The sequence below is a fragment of the Lagopus muta genome, chromosome 1 (genome assembly GCF_023343835.1).
Source record: "Lagopus muta isolate bLagMut1 chromosome 1, bLagMut1 primary, whole genome shotgun sequence".
In the NCBI taxonomy this organism is placed as follows: domain Eukaryota; kingdom Metazoa; phylum Chordata; class Aves; order Galliformes; family Phasianidae; genus Lagopus; species Lagopus muta.
The window spans coordinates 41,803,695-41,830,090 of NC_064433.1; the positions used below are offsets into that span (position 1 = coordinate 41,803,695).

The following is a 26,396-nucleotide window of genomic DNA, read 5'->3' on the forward strand; positions in this document are numbered from 1 at the left end:
CCACATACAGCTGTAGAGGTATTCTTATCACAAAAGGACAGGAGTGGATCAAATAGTTAAGAAGATGGAAATATTTCATTAATGAGTTACCTGCCTCAAAGAACGAATTAATGGTGATGTCAAAAATCTTAAATAATAAGAATCCTTCAGTAGCCTACATCCTTCTGAATGATCTTTCAGTGAATAGAAATCAAAATTCTTTTTTTCTCAAATTTTAATCAATAACCAACATTTTTCAAAATATCATGAATTGTTTGTACTTATTCTCTTCGTGAATGTTCTATATAGAAGTCAGTCTTCTAATATGAGAGATAGTCCACTTTCATGATCATGATCATGTCCTTTTTCAGTGTAGATAAAATGATAACGATAATTTGATAGAAATTTCATTTAGTTTACCAAATCTCCCTAAATGGAGGTGATTGTAACTTGAAAATGGATAGCTTCTTCTTTATTTTTTTTTTTAAATTTGTTCTTCCCTCCCTCCCCTCCCCTGAAATGTATGTAATGAGTTCTCTGTAATGAATCACAGAATCACAGAATCACAGAATCACAGAATTGTAGGGGTTGGAAGGGACCTCCAGAGATCATCGAGTCCAACCCCCCTGCCAAAGCAGGTTCCCTACAGTAGGTCGCACAGGTAGGCATCCAGGCAGGTCTTGAACATCTCCAGAGAAGGAGACCCCACCACCTCCCTGGGCAGCCTGTTCCAGTGCTCCGTCACCTCACTGTAAAGAAGTTCTTGCGCATGTTTGTGCGGAACTTCCTATGCTGCAGTTTCCAGCCGTTTCCCCTTGTCCTGTCTCCACTCACCACTGAAAAGAGTCTGGCCTCACCATTCTGCCCCCCACACCTTAGATATTTATAGACCTGGATCAGGTCCCCTCTCAGTCTCCTTTTCTCAAGGCTGAACAGACCCAGTTCACTCAGCCTTTCCTCATAGGGGAGATGCTCCAGGCCCTTCACCATCTTCGTGGCCCTCCACTGGACTCTTTCCAAGAGATCCCTGTCTTTTTTGTACTGGGGAGCCCAGAACTGGACACAGTACTCCAGATGAGGTCTTACCAGGGCAGAGTAGAGGGGGAGGATCACCTCCTTTGACCTGCTGGCCACGCTCTTTTTAATGCACCCCAGTAAGCCATTGGCCTTTTTGGCCACAAGGGCACACTGCTGGCTCATGGCCAACCTGTCGTCCACCAGGACACCCAGGTCCCTTTCCGCAGAGCTCCCCTCCAGCAGGTCATCCCCCAACCTGTACTGATGCATGGAATTATTCCTCCCCAGATGCAAGACTCTACACTTGCTTTTGTTAAACCTCATCCGTTTTTTTTCTGCCCAGCTCTCCAGCCTATCCAGGTCTTGCTGAATGGCAACACAGCCTTCAGGCATGTCAGCCAATCCTCCCAACTTCGTATCATCGGCAAACTTGCTGAGGGTGGCCATTATCCCCTCATCAAGGTCATTGATGAAGATGTTGAACAAGACCGGACCCAGCACAGACCCCTGAGGAACACCGCTAGTTACAGGCCTCCAACCGGACTCTGCACCACCAACAACGACCTTCTGTGCTCTGCCAGTCAGCCAGTTCTCAACCCACCTCACTGTCCACTCATCTATCCCACACTTCCTCAGCTTTGTTATAAGGACGTCATGGGGGACAGTATCAAATGCCTTGCTGAAATCAAGGTAGACTACATCCACTGCTCTCCCCATATCCACCCAGCCAGAGACAACATCATAGAAGGCTACCAGGTTGGTCAAGCACGACCTCCCCCTTGTGAACCCGTGCTGACTACTCCTGATAACCTCCTCTTCTTCCAGTTGTCTGGAGATGACATCCAGTACAAGCTGTTCCATCACCTTTCCAGGGACAGAGGTGAGGCTGACTGGCCTATAATTGCCTGGGTCTTCCTTCTTGCCTTTTTTGAAGACCGGGGTGACGTTGGCTATCTTCCAGTCTTCAGGCACCTTCCCCGTCTTCCAAGACTTCTCAAAGATGACAGAAAGCGGTTCAGCAATCACCTCTGCCAGCTCCTTCAGCACCCGTGGATGAATCCCATCGGGTCCCATGGATTTCTGAACATTGATGTTGCCTAGGCGCTCCCGGACCACCTCTTCCCTGACAGAAGGGGACTAACTTATGTTCTCTCTCTGGAAACAAATTCATTGATAAGTGAAAACAACTATAGAGAATGTGAAAACAATGGAGGAGGATAGAGGATCTGTAAACAAAAATGGTATTTTACTTGGAGCCCATCTTGAGATGCCAAATGCCTTGACTAAAAAGATTACATTGATCCAAACTGGATAGTATACTAGATTTTTTAACGATGTTTTCTTTTAGCTCACTAAGCATCAAGAGCCAGTTTTGCAAACATAATAGACTAGCTTTGTTCTTATCACTTTTGGAGTCCTCTAAATCAGCAACATACGATCTTTCCCATTCTATTCTGTGTCATATCAATTAAACCAGCATCACTGGATGATCTCATGAGACCATCTAAGTGTTTATGATTTCTAATTTTTTGATTGCTTGGTATTTGAAATATCCCTCAGGAGTGTCATCAAAAAGCTTTTAGTTAAATTTTCTAAAACGGAAATATAGTAATTTTTTAGAGGTGATGTAAGGAAGATTGTCCAAACTGAGATGAAGTTCAAAATCAAAATAGAAATATGGTTTAGAAATACTTCTATGCATAGGAATAGTTCACTATTTGCAATTATGTAAATTTTCCGGTTGTATGGTTTGATAAAGTATACTGGTGGGACCAGACAGACAGTTGAGTTGTAATGAAATTGTACATACATCAATATAACAATAATTAGAAATCACTGAATTTTATTGAAAAACTTTGAAAGAAAATAAAGCTATTCAAGGTTTCACCACTGCAAAGGTAATTTTCTTTTGCTTTTAATAATATTGCCTACTATGTCTTTTGGACATCTCGTGAGCAATTAAAGACATCTGAAAACATATTCTATAAGCTTCTGTGTATGAAAATTTGAAAAAAAAAAATATGGATAAAAAAGCATGTTTATTCACTTCTGGCTAATGCATGAAATCTTTAGGTCAGAAATAGTCCTAAGCATGAACCCCAGATGAAGAGCTGTGCTATTCTTCATACAAATTGGGAGAGACTTTCCCTGATTTTCAAGTGCCCTTGTTTTTACACATATGTTCAATCATGTATCAAGTGTTCTCTCTCCTACACCAAAACAGAGAGAGAGAGAGAGAGAAAAGAAACTTGGACTTATAAAAGCTCTCAGATTTGAAAATTTGAAGAAAAATTATAATGAGAAAAAATATCCAGGTAATTAAATGCAAATAATTGGTTTATTTTACAGTATTCTTAAGAGAATATTAATCTTAAACTAAGGATCTTCCCTTTGAAATCCTTTGACATTTGAATAGGTATACTTTTTGAAGGTCTTCTGTATTTTCATATTTATATTTATGAATTCAGTCCCGAAAGCAGTAATTCACAGTTTTTTTCATAATTAATTATTGCTAAAACAATATTGACATACCCATATGAAAATGAGCTGTTGGAGAGGGTCCAGAGGAGGGCCACTAGGATGATCAGGGAACTGGAGCACCTCCCCTATGAGGACAGGCTGAGGGAGCTGGGCTTGTTCAGCCTGGAGAAAAGAAGGCTGCAGGGTGACCTCATTGCAGCCTTTCAATACCTAAAGGGAGCCTACAGAGGGGAGGGGAATCAACCCTTTGAAAGGGTTGATATGTGTAGGATGAGGGGAAATGGTTTTAAGTTGAGGGAGGGAAGATATAGGTCGGACATCAGGGGGAAATTCTTTACCCAGAGAGTGGTGAGGTACTGGAACAGGCTGCCCAGAGAGGTTGCGGATGCCCATCCTTGGAGGTGATCAAGGGGATGAATGGGGCCCTGGGCAGCCTGGTTTAGCATTAAACGTGGAGGTTGGTGGCCCTGCATGTGGCAGGGGGGTTGGAGATTCATGATCCTTGAGGTCCCTTCCAACCCTGGCCATTCTGTGATTCACATTAGATAGCAAGGATGTGAAGTCATGAAAATCCTGCAATTAATACTAACAAAGCTCCACACATGGTAAATACTTTCTTGACACAAGACACTGAACTTCCATTCAGAAGGAGGAGAAACACAAGGAATATTCTGACTTTTAAAACATGTAGGCTGCTCTGAAAGTAGTGACTCCTATTTATTTGCATAGAAAGTACAAAAGATAGAAAGAACACACTAAAGAACACAACAAAGAGCTCTATCTATTTGATAGAGCAAATTCTTAGCAACAAAACTCTACCTTTCAAAATAATCACCGTTATACATTGTCAACAGCAATGAACAAGAGCCTGAATGTCCTACTTGTAAAAATCTGCACCTGCAGCAGTGGTCCACAGACACCACTGATGAAATACACTACCCATCACCTCACTGGGCTCGTTCTACTGACTGGTCTCCATAAATGTTTAGCAAGCATTGGTAGATGTCAATGGGGCATTTTTTCCTCATGGAGGAATTCATTGACACATTTTTACTTCATACTCTCTTTCACATCAGACGCCGTTCTGTCAGACTGGTCCTCTTCTGTTACCTGCACCTCATGGCAAAAGAATTCAATGGAATATATCACTACTTTCATACCACCAACACCCACCTCTGAAATCATGGGCTGACATAATAAAATAAGAGGCATTACTTTCAGAGCAGTCATATTGCATTGTAGATCCGTGGTCTGTAGTCTTGGTTAATAAAATATATATGTATATAATCACTGTGTAGATCGCATCCTTTTAGATTCTTAATTAGTGCAATTTTCTTTATGAAAGAAAATTTCCTTTTCTTCTCTACTTGAGAAGTACAGGGCCAGTAGTTCTGTACTTTGAACTGATGTACTCTGCAATTATGCATCAACTTTGCTAAAGCATATTTATTAACAATGAATAAATGAAAGGGCAAATAATAAGTGGGGTGTGGGAGAAACAGTAGCTTATAGACAATTAGGAATTAACAAAGATTTAGAATAATGCTTTTTCCCTTGCAAATTCTACAGCCATTTTCTATTAATTACCGTAATTGATAATGGTTATAAAGATATCTGGCATTTTAATAATGTAGATATGTCTTTTGCTGTCAGAAGAGAAAATTAAAACAGCTAGAAGTCTTTTATTTGCAGAGTTAACTGGAGAGGAAGTAAAAATAGAGCTGGTAATAGATGAGTAATACATTGAACTTAAGAGATCACAGATATGGATCACAAGGGTAAGAGGACATAGAGAAGGATTATGATAATCTTAAAACTATATTTCTTTCTAGACATATTATAAGAAAACTGAAATTCAATACACAAAAGACAATCACTCAAAGCAAGCAACAAAGATCTGTGTTTCCTTAAGTACATGTGCCCATTTTGATATCTCTAGTGCAAACAAAGAAAGCAGTCAGATGCTCCTTGCTAGTTGGCCTACTGTTTTATCATACAGCTGATATTGATGTCCTGGTAGTTTGTTTCAGTTGGTTGGTTTGATTAGTTTCTTTGTTTTGCTGTTTGTCTTTTTATGTTTTCTTTCTGTGAACTAGCTGAAATAGACAAAATGTGAAGAGTTAGAGAGGTCCCTATGTTCTACTGTGCAGATGAAAATCTGAAAGTCAAAGAGATCATGATGTTTGGATCAATCCAGAAAATATGTGTATAATTATCTGAGGAGATCCTCTGCCTCTCAGAAGTGTTCAAAACCAGAGGTAAATGTGTACTGTGCAGGTTTAGGCCAAAAGAGTAGGTGTGAATTTTGTAAACTTCTGGTAACAGTAAATGACATGAAGAGATATAATCATCACCAAGTATCATATCCAGGCTGACAATTTATTTTCAAAGATATATGAATGGAAGGAAAATAATATTTTATTCACAGATATATTCATGAGTATGAATCAGAGAAGATACACAAATAAACTAGTTGCCAAATACAAAATCTTCTGTTTCATTCTCACTGATCTATAGTATAACTGATATATTGTATTGTGTCAGAATTTATTGTTGCTTAATTCTACTACGTTAAAGTAATAAAGAAGAGTTTTCCTTTTTTTGTATTACTGTTTTCATATCACTGAAACTTGCAGTAGGAAATCGAATCAGGTAACACTGAACATATCTAATTCCAATATCAAGAAAAAATAGTATGGAAGTTACAGAACTTCATATATCACTGTCCTGAACCTGGTACTGGCCTGGCAAATTAAAGAAGAAATCAAGGAAGAGTGTTTGTATAATATCTACCAACAGTATGTCTGCTCAGATGAATAATTTTGCAAAATTATTCAGGAATGGTGTTTCAACTGGAGTTGTGGTTGTTTGTGGTTTGTTGCTGAATCAACTAGCATGTCGTCGTGAATAAATGTTCTGAAAGTGTGCATTTGCATGAGTTTCTAAGAGTCCTCCTTTTGCCTTCTTCAGCACAGAGTCCAACAATTCAAACACAGTTCAAAAATTATGATCACAAAAATGAAAAACTATTGAAAAAAATAAATTTTAATTCATATATAACAATTTATATAGAATCAGATGGAAATGTAAGAAACAAAAAAGAAAGAAAACCAAGAGTCATCAGGAATATATTCTAATTTCTATTTCTGATTTCATATCTCAAAGCATGGAGAGAAAACACTGACACAGGGAATTGCTAGAGGAGAAAGGTAAAAAGTCATTTGAAGGACAGTTGTTTTCAGGAAATCTTTAGTTACATGATCAAAACTATCCATTTTTAAGTAAAAGTTGATGAGGAAATAAGCTATTTATTAACTCCATCCTTAAGAAAAAAAAAAAAGTCATATGAAATAAATATTTTCATGTGTGATATGTAATTTTAGTTCTTAGCTACACTAATTCTTAATTTTGACCTGTATTTTAATCCGTTTTTGATCTTTAGAGTTAGTGCAAGATTCATTATCTTTCTTTTTTTTTTAACTTACAGATATCATCAGAAAATCGTTGTTGATGAGCAAAAATGAAAGATTACTATAGAAAATGCTTTCCTCATTCAATTGGAGGCTATTACTTACATTCTGATTCAGGGTTTCACAAGAACAAAATTTGAACTTTATAGTCTTAAAGCACTTATACAGAAGTTTAATCTAGATCACTTGGATATTTTGAAGATCTTACTAAAGAGCATGTTAACAAAATATATACTTCTTTCTACATTTATATGCTTCCTGAACAATGTAATCTATATTAAATCAAGACATATAATATTTTCCAAATGCAACAAAGTTTTATAAATTCAACTGGAATCAATTCAAGGTTGATGAGTATCAAGGCCATAAAATATAACAAAACAAATGGAAATAGATATTTGAAATATGTTAAATAACAATATGCAGATAATCTATTAAAATTTTTTCTATCAGTGAATCAAATCTGAACTATCTTATAATTTTCCTTAGTTTAGATCAAATCAGAAAAACCATTTGCTATCTCACCTAAGGTAAGACTGTCTCTTTTCATTTTTTATCACCGCCTTAAATTATCACTCCATTACAAGATCAAGACTGCAAATTTCTAAACAGCATGTCCAGAGAAAAGAGCATTGGCAAGCAGCTTCATCAACAATATTATTTATGATATTAAAGACATACTAGACTTCTGTTTCTTCTTACAAAAAGGTTTCCTGACCTCACTTGCTAACATTATTAGGTGGATAAAAGTAGGCTAGTTAGATTTCACATATCTGAGTAGACAGGATAAACATAAACAAACAAATGAACAACATTTCAGGTACTTGAAACTTACGTTTATTTTCATAATGCAGTTTGTGTTTTAAAGTCAGAAAAATGTGAAAAAACTGCTGGAGAGCAAATTCGACTTTTGTTCAGGAGTTCTTAAGTTATTTATCAGTGTTCAAAAATATTGTTGAGCATTTAGAAGATATTGCATCCAGTTTTATTATTTAAACAGCAGATATGTAGAGTCTGTGCAGGTGCGTACAGGCACATTTAGAATTTACATATCTTAGAAAAATCAAAGATTCTTCGGGCACTCCTGAAGCAAATATTGAGGAAATATATTCCTTAAATTTTAAAGCACATGTATCTTTTTAACTAAAATTATAATCTGGTACAAATTCATGGAAGAGAAAAAAGTAGGGGGGACAAAAAAAAAAAAAAAAAACAACAGAAAAACAACAGACCAACTTGTGATGCAAGGTGAAAATTAAAACAAACAAACAAGGACATATTGAACTATAATGTATAATTCAATTGGCAACAGAGTTGAACATCACACAGGGATAAAAGACTTTCAGGAAGACTTACTTCGCAGAACTAATTCATTATTCAATTAGAAATGACCACTCATGCAGCCACAGTCACCTGGAGTGGGAAACGGTGAGATAAACTGTGCTACCTCATGTTAAAATTACAACATGCATACTATATAAGTTAAGATAAATTACTATATTTTTCTAAAAGTGAAGCTGAAATACTGGATTTAATTGTTAGGAAATTTGAGGAGTTCATAAGACAATTTAAATATAATGCTTAATTATCACACATCTAGATTATGCAAATAACAGTGAAGTCTCAGTGATTTTGTGTTAGAAGGGCCAGAATTAAAATTTTGCGGTGGGCTCTTAGTGGTATAAATATATTCAAAAAAATAAGGAATTAGTCTGTTTTGCAAAAACGTTCTAAGCATAGGGCTAGAAATTACAATACGAAAGTTGAGTCAAAGCCAGCTGAAATCACAAAATTCTGAACGTGATCTGTTTAATCCTTTTAGGACTTCAATACCAAATAGAAAATATACATTGCATCAAAACATATGTTTAATTTCTCTGATATTTGTAGTTGAAATATATCACACACAAAAAAAAAGAGACTAAATATTCTTATTTTTGTTACTTTTTCTATCTTAATCACCCTTCACCAATGAAGACAAGCAAAAGATTTGTGTTAGGTTCAAAAATTTGTCAGGCCACAATGAATCTCCAGTAAAATTTGCATTTACCCATTTGAAAAATCCAGTGAAGGTGATAAGAAACATTGATGTCAACTTTTTAAAATTGTTTAAGTTTGTATTGGAGAGATCTATAAAAGTCGAGAGACATGTCACAAGTTTCTGTATGTGAAGGACTTACTTTCTGAAATAATTTCAATATATTATAGTCAAAAGAACAAACTCATTGGACCTATTCTGCCAGTGTAGCAACATTTTTCTAACAATAAATGGATATTAGTGTTTCACAAACTTTTCTATTGTATAACAAGATTATGGTTCTATTCTTAATTTTATTTTACATTTACTAGCTGTGGTTCCACTCTTCATAGGTTCCCTTATGCCTGGACACTTCAGTAGCTCCCTGCAGGACTTTTGTACTTAGGAAAGCTTTTCTTGCAGAAAGCTGAATTTCTTTTCATGTTATGTTTCTACCAGTCTTAGGAAAAATAAATAAATAAATAAATTCAGAACTTATATATATTAAAATATTATGTTCAAAACATCAATTATTTCACAAAAAGAAAAAAAAAAAAAAAGAAAAAAAAAAAAAACCAACCTAAATGTACAAATCCAAACAATGAAAACCCCTCATTATTAAGCAATTCTGATACGACGTACCTAAAGTATAAATTAAGCCAGAAGACAGAGTTGACTTTTAACTCTAAAAGACATTTTTGAATGTGTTGGGACTGTGATCATGCTTGCCAGGCTATGACTGTGTATCTGTACACAATAATCAAAGAGAGAAAGAAGGAAATAATTTTTCTTCTATATCTACACTGATAAGCAAAAACAAGATCAGAAGCTGTTCTTTGGCTTTCCTCCAGGTGATGTGGCCTTTTCCTATCCACACTATTCGTGATTTGCTTTGAGGGCTCTGCTGAGCATGTGATGCACTTGTTGAATTGAAATATAGTATTGTGCTAAGGTAAGTATTGTGCTAAACAAGATTCTGAACTAAAGCTCCATTGAGGGGGAGGGATTCAAACCTTATTCAACTTACTGTCTTTAAGGCAGTTCTCACAGAGACCTATCCAATAGCAGCCAAAAACATGTAATGTATGTATTAGCAGTTATGAATGAATGATCAGTGATCCAGTGTTTCAGTTCTCTCTGTTCCTTCTTCCACCCTCCCTACTCTGTGCTACAGCAGAGCTTGAGAAAGTGGTACAATACCTAGTGCTGCCTCTAAAACAGTTGAAGGATGAACACAAATTATCTTAGTTCAGGCATATAGATACTTTAAAGATCTTAGCAAATATCTTCTCTACTTAGTAGAGAAAGAAACCACTCCCTTCTTGACAATTATAATGAAGAGCATCTTCTGAATCACTAGTTAGAGAAAAAAAGATAAAGATTCGCCTTCTGGCAGCTAATTTGCTTAGATGATGTGACTGTTATAAACTTTATCTCCACTGCAAATCCTGAACAGAAGTAGTAAATGGAAAAAAAATCATTTAGTTGATCTTCTTACTTGTTTTCTTAAAAATAAAATATAAAATCATATATATATATACACACACATATATATATAAAAAGTAAAGACAGACAGGAAAGAGGTGAAGGAAGAATAGAAAGTATATTGAAAGAGAGAACAAAACATATGCTGTAAGCAGATGTGCTCCTGCAAAAAACACTTGTTCATGTATGTTGAGAAAAGCCAAAAGTTACAAAATACTCTTAATTCCAGGTATTAAGATTATATATGTGAAAACATAAAAAAATAACTGATCAGTTTGATAGATAAATAGTAAAGCAATTGATTTTATGCTTTCTTAAGATTATGGTTATTTAAAAGATAATCAAGAACAGAAGTCAAGAGTTATCATGTCCACATCTATATTTCATGAATGCCATTAGATACAAAAATTATCCCTGAAAAGTAACCATGTAGAAGTATTACAAGTTGTAATGTGAAATTCAGTCTCACTTCTTCATTAAGCTTCAGAGACAAAGAATATAACTTTAAGGCCTTCTTTACTGAAAACCTGTTTAATACAGATCTTCCTTGATCAGTGCAGGTCAGTTGCCATAATGGAAATTTCCATCCAACAATGCAAGTTTGTCTTTATGTAGTTGTGCGTCGTAAAGTCTGCTTACAATAAATAAAGAAATCAAACTTTATTGCCTACAGATTAGTTACATTTTAGCATAATTATTAAAAGTATGATCAAATTTTCATCAGGGTTCAAGTGTGTCAAAAACAATAAAGACCATTTTTTCTGCTGCAGTCTGGTAGCTACCTGCTTTAAACAATGCATTTTGTATGTTATTTCAATTAGCTAGTAATTTGAACTCTAATTTGACCTCTACCATGCATCTCATCTTACTATCGCAAGTAGTTACCTGATCATTCCTGAATTAAGAAAATATTCTGTTAGATCACTACAGGGACGTTAAGAGTCTTCACCTCATTCAAGTAAGAGTCACTCAAAACAAGAATTATCTACAAGAAAACCACAGCAATATTCTCACACTGAGGAAGCTGTGGTTCCCATGAGTATCTTTCCCACCATCCCTGCAAAAACTCCAAGATCAGAAGGCACAGTTCCTTTCCTTAACTACCTGATAGGTGGAAGACTCCTGATACAGTATTTTCAGTCAGAGCAACTGATCAATTGGAAATTTTGACCGAGTTATTTGAGATAACCTAGTATCTACTTTTTATTATTATTATTATTATTATTTTAAGCTGTTCATGGACATTGAAGATACTCATTATTAACAGAGATTTCTAGACTTCTAATACAATATTCATATACTCTAGCTACTAGGGGTGTTCGGGTGAAATATCTCTTTGTATCGTGGCTCAGATAATTGCAAAGACAGCTTCTAAATTACATTTGTCAATTTGCCAGGAACAGATTTTTACTTAAATAATATACTTTATTGCTGTATACACATTACAATGAACAAGCTAATGAGCATGGATGTGATATTTTGAGTAAAACATGATTTATCTCACAGCAAAACTGGGTGGGGATTCTTTGAGGATTATAGTTACGCTCTTCTCATATCTCCCCCCTCTTTAAAGGGAAGCACCAATAATAATTCAATACAGGCATAAAAATATCAAGTATTTATCAATTTTAATATTAGCTTTCTCCCCTCTCTGTCTTCAAGAATGGACTTCTAATTTTTTGCTTATCAGCTTTCACGTTCCAGAGAAGTTAAAACACTTTCCAGCCTGCCTGATGAACAGACATTCTTATTTTGGTTCTTGTGAGTTTATGGTTTTGATTGTGACTGTGAATAAATGAAATCAATTTTGCTTCAAAATAAAAGCAACTTTCCATCTTTTAAAAAGTTACACTGAAACTTTCTACATCATTTCAGTGCGGGTCCCAACATATCTGTCTACATGTCCATTTCTAAGAAATTCAGGCTCTGTTTTCTTCTGTCTCAGCCTCTTTGCTACAGTTTCATTTTACTCTTTACTATTCTGTGTAGGGAAGCATGAGTCATTATGAGTCAATTCTATGTATATGGCTTTTGAATATTGTAATAACTACTTGTGTTCCAAACAGTAAGTCTGAATCTATTCTGAGATTGAAAAAGAATCATTTCACCAGAAAAGTATGCTTAATGAGCTTGTATGTTATCACCTGGGAAGGTACAGGACCTTTTAAATAATGTGTAGTTCTGTCATCACAGGAGCTCATGTAATGCAACTCAAATTACAGAAGTATAGAAGTACAGAACCAATAAACTCACTTTCACCATTCCTATCATGTTAAATAACATCTTTTTGAAGAAACCAATCGAGCCAGGGCAAGCAGAAGAGAGATGTAAGGATACAAACACTTAAAATTAAGACACATGTACCTTGAATTTTCAGATGTCAAATAGCTCAGTATTTCTCACTGGGTCAATAAAAACATGTTTAGACTGTTAAACAGTGCTGACTGCCTCTTGTTTATCAAGGCCAAAAATAATACTGTGGAAAGGAGCTGATTTTGAAGATGGGAAATTTGGTCTGATTTTGATAAATGACTTTAAGTTCCACCTTTAAGTTAAGCTAAACAAAACAGAAATCCTTACCCTGAACCCTACCCACTATTCCATTTCTTTGTAAAAGTCAAACAAAACACAATAATATCTACTGAAAATCATTGTGCTTTTTTTTCTTTTACTTTTATGATTAATATAAGAAAGATTTTCTGTGATAATAAATGCTGTAAATATTTCCTGTTTCCTTCTCTCTTATGCAGCACTATGCAAACCTGTTTTGCTTCTGCTAACATGGAAAATGGGATAAGAGAAACAAAAAATCAAATCTTTGTCCCAAACATTAATAAAACATTTTAAATTTAAAAATTGTTTAAAAATATTTAAATATTTGCATTTGTTAGATCATTTTAAAAGATATCTGCTTTCGTTCTTTTTTTCAGTTGAATTTCACTTAAACCTGAGGTATAGCAACATGCTTTTCCGTATTTGTTATTAAAAAAAAACTAAAATTAAACTTACACTTACCACTTTCCAGTGAAAATAAACTGATATTTAAAATAATCCTTTTTATCCGCCTGCCAAGGAGACCATGAAATACCAGGTTAAAGACCTCCCTTTGGGCTATTTTTTTTTTTTTTTTTTAAGAAATTATTTTAATATACTCCAGATATTTCACAGCTTGAAATTTAAATTTTCTCTTTCACTTTTTTTTTTCCTGCCAGAATATATTAGGTATAGATAACATCACAGAGTAATAGAACAAGGTCAATAATTTAATGTAAGTGTAGGTCTGCTGAGAGAGACGTGAAAGTTTTTCCTATTTCAGATATTCATTTCAACAGTTCTTCATCATACTGCAAAGTATTCACTACTGGGAACTGAATAGTTGCTTACTGAGAAAATGACAAAATACTACATATCAGAATAAACAAACAAACAAACAAACAAATAAATAGAATTACATACTAACCAAGAAGTGAGATCATTCCTAGGAAACATTAGAATTAAAAAAATGAGAAAAAATGATGTTAGAGTAAAGCAGAGGTATACTTCTGATTAAGAGGTAATTCAACCTGAGCGTGACTGAAAGGATTTTGTGTAATCAGACATGTAAGACAAAGGATATTAAATCATGGCTGCTGCATCAGGTGTCTTGTGAATATTATATAAAATTAAAAGTTCTTTTTAACGATTAGATATAATTTAGTTTTCATAGATGTTCAACAGCCACAGATTTTGTTATTTCTGTGGAAATAAGTTGCTCTATATGTTTGAAAGCTGATAATGAACATTATTACAATGAAACTAAGAGATGCTACAGAAAGGAATTAAAATTGAAAACATAATTGAAATCTTTACTAAGAAAATGAATCTCATGACACATTCAATAGTCTTTGAAATACACCACCATGAAATTTAAAATTTTTCATTCTATTTACTTCATTCATGAGGTAAAAAGAAAAAAAAAAGATAGAAACAAAAGAGCAGCACAGCAAAAAACAAACCAGGCTACTTTAGATTCAGGGCTTTACTGTAATCTAAAGCTAGAATATTCTAACAATGACTTATTAAAAAAAAAAATCACCAAAAATGCAACCAGCATTTTTAAGTACATGGAAAAAGTTACCTAACTATGCCACTACTCTCTAAAGTTCTGAAAAGAGAATGATTCATCATTCTTCAAATCTCAGTCATAGTGGCATTTCTCAGGATCATCAATATGCATTTGCTACCTCCACCACAAATTATTAAAAATCTCTTTTAACTTCTGTCAGTCCTGTACTGAAATCTAATCTTACACTGGGCTAATTTCAAATCAGAATCATATTTTAAAAAGCTACATTGGAGAACAGCAGCTTATTCTGTAAACTTAAAACTCATTTTTCAATAACATTCCTCCACTAAAAAGATTCCTTTAGAGATTCCATTTAAAAAGTGATGCTTAGCTAATCAGCAAAATAATAAGGTTTCTCTTGTTTTTTTCTCCCAAAATTATGAAATAGTAGTCCTGCAGCTTCAGACTTTAGATTTTTGCTTAGGCTAGTAGAAGTAAGTTTATATCTAATGTATACTGCACACATCATCTTATCTAATAAATCTATCTTCAGTGAATCCAGATCATGATCATTTGAGGGGGGTTTTGTCATGCTTTTTAACCTAATGTTTAATCTTCTGAAAATCTGCATTTATAACTTGCGAGTTGAGTCAACTACCTTGCTACATAGAGAACTTGAACATTAACTGTTAAATATCAAATAATGAAGAAATAAGCAACTACCACATAAAAAAAAGACAATGCAATAAGACTTTAATTCATAAGAAATTGTCAAATAGATACTATTTAAAATGCATTTCTTCTGGCAGGTTCAGTTTAACAGAAATAAAGGAATAAAGGTTTCTGTATTGTGCACACAAAATTTGGTAGCATTTTCTCTTAGTAGCAAAGGTCTTGTTACAGTTATTTCTGTTGACTGCAGAAGCACATTAATGTTCTTGTATGGCATACTTTTAATGTTTCTTTATCAGCCTGTACTATCTTTTAAATTACTTCTAACAGGAAATGTTTTAAGCTCTCATGATTTCGTCTTTGATCTTTCTCTCTGTTTTTGGAGCAAGGCTAAACTGATAAACAATGAATAATATTAAGTTACTTTGAACCAGAAACAGGTTACTCTTGAAGCCAGCATTCATATTTCTGTTATATATACAAGTATCGATAAGAAAAATGGAAATAAAATTAGAAAACAGAAAACAAATTAAGAAAATGTAAAGTCTCCTTAGAAAAACAAAAGTGGAAAGACTTTGCATTTATTTTAAATAGTACATAGTCTTGAGTTAAAAATAGTCTATAAAAGATATATTCTAGAATCAAGCTTGTCCCAGCAAAATCTTTTAAACCACAATAGCCCTTGGAAAGTTTTTTTTTTATGAGAAAGTAAAAAGAGAGTTTCAGCCTTAGGTTAGTTAAGAAAATGACTTTCAGTCATTTAGTTATTTATTTTTTAGAATAGAAACCCTGGGGAAAAAAAAAAAAAAAAAAAAAAAAAAAAGAAAGAAAGAAAAAAAAGAGAGAGAGAAATTCCTAGCTAGCATGCTTTTGAAAAAGTTTCCTGTTTTTCTGTGACTCAGATTAAAAACACATTTACTGACAGAAGTTTGAAAGAGTCCACTTACCAAAACCAAGTTCTTTATTTTCTTCCAGTGTACACAAGATTTTCAATTTTCAAGTAGATTTATAGTCAGGGAGAATGCTTCCTCTACATGCGCTACTTAAAAATTCTGTTCTATGTTAGTCATCAAGAGTTTTATGTTTCAGTGATCTAAGCAGCACTGAACAAATAAAATTTTGCATGCACAAGTGATGGGGCTATGAGTCAGCCACAAGCCTGTGATATTCACCAAGTCCCCTTGTTTTGCATAATATGAACCTAATAAAGACAATAATAATAACAATAAAGACAATAACAGGAACAAATGTAAAAGAAAGCAGTAAAATGTTTAGAAAATCTGCATTTGTATTGTTTCAAAGAACGTTACAAAAAGTGATAGTGAAGAAGACAAATTTGTAAACAGAAAAAAAAAACTTGGATCTCCTGGTTAAGACATTAAATAAAATACTTCAAAAGTAATTCTTCCTTCACCACCATAATGGAGGAAGAGATGTCCTCGCTTTGAGTCTTTCTTTCCAATTCAGCAGCTTTCTTTGACTTATGGGGAGGAAAGACCCATTCTATCCAGTTTCCACAAAAGGCTGTCTTATATTTAAGGTACACTACTCTGCTACTTTGAGGAATCTTCCAGCTGTATTCATTTTGGAATTTTTCTCATTGGATTTTTCAGAACCATAGTACCACATTACTCCAGCATCTCTTCTCATCGTTGGGAATTCTCAACACAAGCACAGCTTGAAGGGGAGTCTTTCTCTCTACTACTCAGCTATATCCTATTAACCAAAAACTATTGTAGAATAAGCTGTTAATGAACACACTATGTGATAATGGGGTACCTATTAGCACCACAAAGACAGAACTTTTTCTAATTAAGTAGCTGCATTTGAGGACAGTGGAGGAGCAGAAATAACTTCAAAATATAGCCTGTGCTCTACTTACAGTGTAATTCTGCTAAATAGGAACAGAGACCCTATAACATAGAATTGTAAATCCATGTTATAGGGTTGTCAATAAACTTAACTGTGGCATAAAAATGTACCACGTGAGTTCAGTATTGGTAGAATTATTTTAGGCTGCAACTTGGATATAATTTCGTTTTTTCCTATCAGGCCTTGTTCTGTTTTCAGAGCCAGCCCATACTTGCAATGTAACGTGCATTTAATGAAGAAAAAACAGAATCTATGCATCATGTTAACATTTGAGGCCACAAAAGAGTCTTAAAAAAGTTAACCATCACCAAAATTATAGTTCTACTGATTCACTATCTCTTATAAATTCAGGAATTTCTTAAAATAATGAATTGTCTATTATTGAAGCAACTAGGACAAATGTGCAAATAAAATCAATTATGCATAGAATCAATATTGGATCCCCATTTCTCAAAAAGCTCAATAATTATAATAATAATAATAAAATCCCTGAAAATGTTGTGAATCCAAAAGATGATCTGAATTATAACTAAGAAGGCTGCTGAGCAGCATTCAAACTGATAGAAGTCATTCTGAGATAAAAATATGCTTTGAAGTGTAGAGACTTCAGCAGAATTGAAAATAAGTTTTCATCTGATAAATTTTGAATAAAGACATTAGTAGCTGCCCTGCTGTGGAAATCATTTTAAATGAAAATATATATATATATTTTTTCCATTCAGAACATGTTCAGATAATTTACAGATATTTATTTTTGATAAATTAAGGAAGAAAAAAATCTTCATGGGAAATAAAAAATATCGCAAAGCAACCAGGCACAAAATTCTTTTGCAATAGCCATAATTGCAGATTACACAAAGCCAAGACCAGAGACGAATGGCAGTAATGACATAAAATTTCTGATAAAGTTTAGTAACTTGAAGAAATTCAAGGAGGGATCAGAAATACTCCTACTGATTGAAAAGCCTTACTGAAAAAAACAAAAACACTTTGAAGTTCAGAGAAGTATGATCAAATTTTTGTTCTTAATAAAAAGAAACAAACTAACAAACGAAAAGCTAGGGTCTTTGTCCTTAAGCATGAAGATTTTTCTGCCATACCATTATCAGCAGATATATCCATGAATTAAAACAATCTGGGGAGAATAGAAATTTTGGAATTTGATTTGAATGTGAAATGTCTAATAAATAATTGCTAAATTCACACATAACACCTCTACAGTAGTCCTTGTGAGTTATTACCATCAGACACTCCCTGATATGAGCATTTTTATGCAAGAGTTGTTATCCTGAAAAAAAACCCACACTGCACCTGCTTATCCACAATTCAGCACAGAGAAGATTCTAGCTCTTCTCAGCCTCTTTGAGCCAAAATAACACAGTAAGGTTATCTGTGTATAGAGCACCTAACTATGAGTTTAGTGCGTGCTAAAGATCAGAAAATTCACAAACTTTAAACCACACAGCAACTACTTTAATAATAAACTTCTCAGCAAATATTTTGTCCTTTTTCACACTTAGTAAACATTATATAAACACTAAGCAATTTGTTTGGAATTCAATAAAAATAACAAAAATAAGATGGGATAATGATGTATCAGGTTAAGAAAATATAATTCTTCCTTTTCCTACTCTTCCCATGCACTTCTAGAAGAAAAAAAAAAAAAAAAAAAAAAAAAGGAATCACCACATTATTTAAAACTGATTAATGAAATTTTATGTTCTCAGTAATTTGATTCTAGGATCAAGGATGTTGTTTACAGCTATTTCTGAAATCCATACTTTTTCCCTTATTTCCAGAATCATCTAGTCCATTTTCAGAATGCCTAAGCTTGGTGAAAGCATTTATATGAGGACTGCTCTAAATTTAATGCCTCCTGTTTTATTACTTTGGCCTATGACATTAGAAGCAGATGTTGGCGGTATGACAGTAGAGGCTGAACCTTCCTATTAACATTCTGTTACATTTTGTTACTGTGGCACAGATGGTAGCAGAGGGGCAGTACGAAAAAATGGCATCTGGCTTAGAGGTGTGCATGAAGAAAAGGTGCGTCACTGAATTCTTCCATACTGAAAAGATGTTTATGGAGACCAAACAGTGAATATGAGCACAATGGGGAGGTAAGTGGAGCATTTCAGCAGTGGCAGTGACAGACAAGCCATGTTCTTGACTGCCTTGAAGACAGGAGTGTGGCATAAAGGCTCTTGCTCATCACTGACAAAAACATAACGAATAGTGGTGACTATATTGAACAACAGCATTTCATAGTTGAGAATGTTACCTATCAAACTGTGCTGTGCTGTTCCTTATATCTGCTGTAGTTTCCATGGAAATAAATAGGGGGCATTACTTTTAGAGTGATTTATGTAGACAGCTTTAATTCAGTTAAGGAGGTTGTTACTCTGCATGTGATCTCAGCTGATTATAATTTGTCATCACTTGCAGAGAAATCAGTATTTTTAAATAGTTCTTTTCTCTTCATACTGCCACTGTGTATCACTATTCAAAGCATATTATAAAATATATTTTGATTCAAGACAAAAAACTGTTTTTAGACAATCTGAAAAAGTTGTCTTTTAGCTAACAGTTAACATAGATCACGAATATAAATCACACACAGCTGGTTGATTCTCAAAGATCACCTCCTCTGTGCTGATAAGTCTATTCCAATATTCCAAAAATGGCAGGTAAGGAAAAAAAAAGAGACAAGATGCCTATACAGGTGAACAATGCTTCCATCAAAAGATAAACATAAAAAGCATTAAAAATATATTAAAAAAAAAAAAAAAAAAAAAGAAAAGTAAAAGTAAAAGTAATGCCAGGACACTAGGGGAACATTCAGTGTTCACATGTGCAGCCAAAAAACACCTGCACATGTGAATCTTGTGAGGGAAATGCTGGTCAATAAGAAAACATCGTACTGTAACATCAACATTGTAACATCAATAAAACATATTGTAGCATCAATAAAATGAAGATAAGGGTAAAGGAACAGACTGAATGGAAAGACCTGATAGCAAACAATATGGAAAAATTTCATGTCAGCCTTTACTGGTTTGGCTTGCCATCATTCACTAGTGGCAGATGATGGAGCCAATTTTGTTATTATTATTACTATTATTTTCTTAATTATTTTCATTGACAACCAGGATGACAGGACAGACTACCTTCAGTCTGAGTTGCCAGTCGAAGGGCAACTTGAAAATCTGGAGGAATATGCAGACAGGAACTACATAAAGGTCCCACAAACAAACAAACAAACAAAAAATCCTAAGGAAGAAGAACAACAGGTACCAATATACACACTGACCATCAATTAGCTGAGAAACATCTTTGCAAGGAAGGCATAAAGGGTACTGGTTCACCATGCCTGAAGTGACTACAGCTCAACTTTTAAACAAATAAGACTGAAGGCTGATAAAGAAGAAGATCTAGAGTCTACTTTAATGTATAATTATGTGTGGGAAATTACTTACTAGAACAGATACTTATATCTGAGTAAGAATATATCCAAATACATATATTAAAAAAGAAAAAAAAATTCTGAAGTATTTTGATTCTTCTTCCTACACAGTGCAGTAAGGTATATAAGCAGTAGTAGATATCAGAGATATATTAGCAGTAGATACAAAAATCCCAGTACCTTTCAGCAATTATGTGAAACGGTTAAAGCAAAATTAGAGAATTTTCATTGTTAAATTTCATTTTTATATTTCAAATAGACAATAACTTTTTATGAGACAGCTTTAAAAACACAACCTTGACATTAATTGTTATTACTTAATATTTTATCACAAATTACTTTTTGACTGGCCTCTATAAAGAGTTACACTGCAGAAGAGCTAGAAGACTACTTCATTTAAAAGCTCAGTGTGAGTTTTACTTTTGGACTATATCATACACATGTAGTAAATGGTTTTTCTTTAAATAAATATTCATATATATTCTGATTGTTGTATCTCTTCTAGTAATTTCCCTGAAGCTAATCGTGCAAAAGATCACTTGAAATAATATATATGGTTTTTTCCTGGTTTTTGAGTATCACTTTTCTCTCATTTATATGGACAAAAAAATAAATATAGCTGCTGCATGGCAAATGGAATAACTTTGTGGTTTTTTCTACTGCATTTCCTTTGTTTTGGTTTCAAGAAGGAATATGGGTATTTCTCTAGAAATAATTTGAAACATACTTTTATTCTGCAGCAAAAAAAAAAAAAAAAAATTCACATTTGCTAAATAAGCTACATGAATCTCATCATGGACACAGTTTTGTTTGTTGTACTTTTCTGACCTGCTAAATTATATTACGCCAATTTATGTTGTATGATGTGTACCAGATCATCAGTATGTGTGGAATTGGAATGATGTGGTATCACATCATTCAACATAGCACAGATTCTAAGTAAATTCAAATTGACAAAATATGACAAAGTAATGGAATATATCAGTTTTATGACCATGTTCTGTTAGTAATCAAGTAATATGCATACAAACTGTGGCAGATATTTTATTCTAAACAGAATATCCTATCTACTCCAACAGTGACAATTGGAGCAAATGGGTCAAGTATCGGGTGGAAAATATTTTGTCTTCTCTGTTGTTATTGATTAGGCAGTATCCTACTGACATTCTTTTCTCATTGTACAAATTTTCATCAAGATATTCTCCATTCTTCTCAGTATTCTGGAAACAGTACAGACATTAGTTGATAAACGCATGTTGTTAAAACCTATAACTTGTTTTTAGGCAGCACTGGTCTTCATTAAATCCATGACTACTAATTTGGTAATTAAACTCTTCCTGTATAAGATTTGTTCATCTCTTGAATATCTGAAAAGAGCATTTTCAGATCAAAAAACTTGGACTAAATTTTGCTCAATAAAACTATGTCAAGTAATTACAATTATGGCGTGAATGACTAAAAAGCTAGCCCTTTTCTCCACACAGTGAATACAGTACTAAGCAAACAGCAGGCTACATTTACACTAATTCACCCCTCGTGTTGTAAGGGTTCAACTGAAGACAATGAGCCAATAACAGTGCTGTTGTGTAAAGCAGATGTGTTACTAAAGACGAGTCTAGAGAAGATTGCTATACAAGACAGTGATGCTTAAACCAGCTTTGGTAACCAGTTGCAATTTAAACTGCAGTTCTCTAGTGAGCTTCTGGAGAGTGTATACACTGACCTCCATCCTGCCAAAATGATATTTAAAATTGAGTTGTGACACCTTTTTTCTGTTTCTCACAGCAAACCTCTGCACTGAATGGAGGGTATCTTTGCAAAGGTTAACAGGACTCTCAATCGGTGAGAAAAAGAGAGCAATTTGGAAGTTAATTAAGAAGCTTAAATTTCCAAAGCAATTATCCTATGTGCTTCTCCAAGTAAAAGGTAAACTATAGTGTAAGATATTTTGGAAAAATCACAATTTCTTTCATATTTTCCACCTTAGTTAGCCATGAAGCTAGCTGTATATCTCTCTGTGCCAGACTGATAAGAGAATCAGTACCAGGAAACCACACAGAATTTTATTAATCTTATACTGAAAGACACAGCTTTTCCCATGTTTAAGTTAATATCATTTCCTGGTTTTGTTTTCCCAAAAGATCCTCAAATTCAAGTAAGAGTTCACCTCCTATTCCTGGTAATCTATTTCTTGTAATACTGGTAAACTAGAAAAGGCAGTCAATGTAGTTATATAGATTTGTATAAAAAATGTTCCACTTAGTATCTTTATAGAAAATTACGATCTTTCTGATCCATTGTTCATAGTTTCATTTGTAAGTTTTAAAATGAAACATGGAAACCAGGGATGGCAAGAAATACTATTAAAATATACGCAGACACAATATCAACAACAACAACAAAAGAAATTGTTTAAATATTTCTTCCCATGGGGAATACAGAGAAAATGAAACAGCCATTTTGTAAGAGAGTGTCCTTCAACTTATCTACATATATGTCATCACTCAAAAGTATGTTGTGGTCTATGGCTGCTCTCAGAAGGCTGGATCCTCTACATAAGGAACATGAAATAGTGTATAATATCATACACTTATTTAGTATGCTAGTTTTGACCACTGAAAAAAAGTAAAACAAAAATCTCATCCTGTAAATACTATTCAGTGTACAAGCATTTCAAATACAACAACCTGCCTACAGACAGCAGGTAGTACTGGGTGACTGGGTATGCAAATAGTTCCTATTTTTTGCTCTTCCATTACTGCCTGTTAAGAAAACTTAACTTGCTCTTTTCTTGCTTCCCTTCCCCCCCCCCCCCCCCTCCCCAAACTGTTCTAAAATTATTTAGACAATATAAATATGTTTTATAGTTTTGTTGCAAATATTATAGCTATCAAATTTGGTTTCACTTTCAGTGAAGATAACTTCTCATGAATAAACTCTTCCAATAACAAATCTCTGTATATATTTTGCCCCTAAAATATCACAGTAATTCTATTCAGTAAAAAAGGTAAACAACATATTTTGATGATAACCCATATTTGCAGTCTGATTTATGCCTGAGTTTCAATTACAAATATTTACATAATGCATGTGCGTGTTGGCTTTCTCATTCTGAAAACAGCTTCCTTTTCTAATACACTGACTTGTATCACTCAAATATGGGAACAAAATCAACAAAACAGTAACAATTTTTCTTAGTGGAGAAATAGTAGAATTCATGAAATTTAATATAGCAGATCAAACAATCAGTCAAATACAGTGTTTGAGCATCATTTTACAGCTGCATACAGCAGAGCCTTCAATTTCTCCTCCTCCTCCCTGGAGAATATGCGTTCATTCTAAAGCTTGTTTTTCAAGTGCTATAGAATCAAGAATTTTGACAGAATTGAGAGTATTTTCTATATTGGCTTCTGCTGAGATAACATTACCATTTAATCTTCATCAGTTGTAACATGAACTCCATTCTCACCACCACCTTGAAGACAATTCTGAATCTTAGGGGACAAATTGATTGTATATAAAACCCTTGATGTCACAACCACAATAGAGGGGTTCCTAATAGGAATATCTTAATCCTTCACAATTATCCAGCTTTGTATCCTTCACTTACATAAGGATTCAGACTGCAATCTTTCTTTGGATAATATCTCAGGTTAAATATATTTTGCATTATTTGGTTCACTGTTCTATATCTAAAATCATATTTTATTATCATTTCAGTTTATCCAAAGATATCCAAAGATTAAATTCGGTGTCTTCTCCATTCATTTAATTTTCTTCTCTCATCAAAATCTGCAGTTATCAAATCATTTCTTTCATTTCCCCATCACACATGACAAGAGTTGTAAATATGAAATAAGACAAAAAAAAATTTGATATTCTGACATGAAATCATAGTTTGAAATTGTGATGAAGAATTCCAGTGGAAACAGAAGTAATTTTACAGATTTTTTAATTAAGTAGATGATCAGTATGCAAGATCATTAAACCAGTAGATGACATTTTGGAACACATAGCCTAGCTCCTGGATCATACAAGACCAGTCACATTTATTGTTTGCTATAAAAGTTTTCTTGAATTACACATTAAATCAGAGTTTTTGTGGCAAAGCATAAGGTCTCTTTTAAAGGAAGCACTGGGAGCCTTGAAACAGTTTGAATTAACTTCAACACTAAAGAAAACAAAGCAAAATATATTTTTATTAGGTAATTTTTCTTAAGAATTATAGTTCTTCTGACAGCATGGGAAAAATAGTTCTGATCAAGGTGAAGATTAAAAGTAAAATGCATAATAAAAACTTCAAAACTGATGAAGCATTGCCCATTAAAATATTTACCTGGAAACATCACGGTGTTTAAGAAGAAGCCAGAAAAAAGTCTTAGAAATTCACCACTGCTTTCATGTAAACATATTTTTCCAATTTTTATAAAACTGCCTAGTTTTAGGACTGTTTGAGATTCAATAGATTATAGAGCTGGCTCTCAGATATCCTTTTTGAGTTGCCACCTTGATTATTATTGCAGCTGGTCATTTGATGGCTGGGGAATTTTCAAAACCTTAAGTGACTTCCATCTCTGCGTTTGTTTTCTAGACTGCTTTTTCCCAGGGAGGCACAGACTGGAGGAATAAAACCTCTGAATGAGAGCAGAGATTATGTTTTTCCTCCACTGACACTTTTTGACAGGATATAAGGAGACATAAAAAGAGTACAAGACAGCTTTAAGGTAAGGTTAAATGTTATAGCTGATGAGATCTAACAGTTTATTGCAGCAAAAGGAGGAAATCCCTCTTTCCACCCTACTCCACTAACAGCCTCAGTCACTTTGGTCTTTTCCTGTAGTGAATGTTGTCTCAGATTCAACAGGACCTTAGCTGGCATGATTCAATTTCTAAACTATTGGAAAACTTTTTCCTGCTAGATTAGCTTTCCATCAGGCTTGTGCTTAGAGTGGTTCATGGATGTATTTGACAAGCTCTAGTGATAGCATGAAGCAAATTGCTGAAAAGCCTGTCCAAAAGAAGTAAGGAAAGGAGAGAAAGGACGTAGTGCCACATCCCTATTGGATTGCATCATACTTAGTTCTCCTTCCCAACGAGAATACTACAGTTATCTGAAACGCATGCCTTCCAGAAATGTGTAGAAAGGAGCAGTCTCATGCAACCTGAAGTATTCTGAAGAATTTAATAATCAGGAGGGGGAGAGATACAGCAGACAAGTGCTTCATTAGAGAATAGATGAAAATACATCTTTGGTTCTCAAAGATTGTATTAAGAAGGAAAATATTGTCTTGAGCATGAGACAAAGAGCAGCGTACTAACTGCTAAGTAAGGAAGGCCAGAGAGATATTTTGGTTGCGTGAAAGTGCTAAATATCAAACCTAAATTTCAGAATGGGCTACATTAATTGCAACAGATCTATGAACATTCTTAGGAATACAGAAAATAAACCAAAACAGTTTTTTATTTTTTAAATATTTTGGGAGTCTGACTTTTTAAAAAAATCTGTTCAGTTTGGCAGTGTCTGTTTTCTTCATGATTTTACAACACAAAAAGGATGTATGAGATAGCTTATTAACCCCTGTTACTTCTAGCCACCATACAAATATACAGTTTCTAAAAGCACACTGGTCCCTGTATTTCTTCAACTTGGCAAATTGAAGCTGAGCAAAAAGGGAATAAGGGAATACCGTAGAAAGAAGGCAAAGTTTAACTAGAATCAGTTATCAAATCCTCCTTGATTCAAAGTATTTTGATTTTATAGATAACTTTTTCATCATTAATATACAGTAGCATGCTAAACATTCAAAAAGGCAAATACTTCTTGGTTTAAGCCTGGACTATTTGGGGGATAAAGAGTTGGTTGGATGGTTGCAGCCAGAGGGTTGTGGTTCTATA

The 26,396-nt window shown here is 34.0% G+C and overlaps 2 protein-coding genes across 3 annotated transcripts in view; one reads left to right on the plus strand and one right to left on the minus strand.

Annotated features, from left to right (window-relative positions):
- MGAT4C (MGAT4 family member C) overlaps nucleotides 1–26,396 on the minus strand; it is a 287,399-nt gene that overhangs the window by 255,396 nt on the left and 5,607 nt on the right. The window lies entirely within an intron of this gene.
- Nucleotides 1,285–2,101, plus strand: LOC125688470 (uncharacterized). The gene is made up of 2 exons (XM_048934666.1): nucleotides 1,285–1,876; nucleotides 1,958–2,101. Exons 1-2 carry the CDS (start codon nucleotides 1,285–1,287, stop codon nucleotides 2,095–2,097), a joined length of 732 nt encoding a protein of 243 aa, XP_048790623.1. The 3' UTR covers nucleotides 2,098–2,101.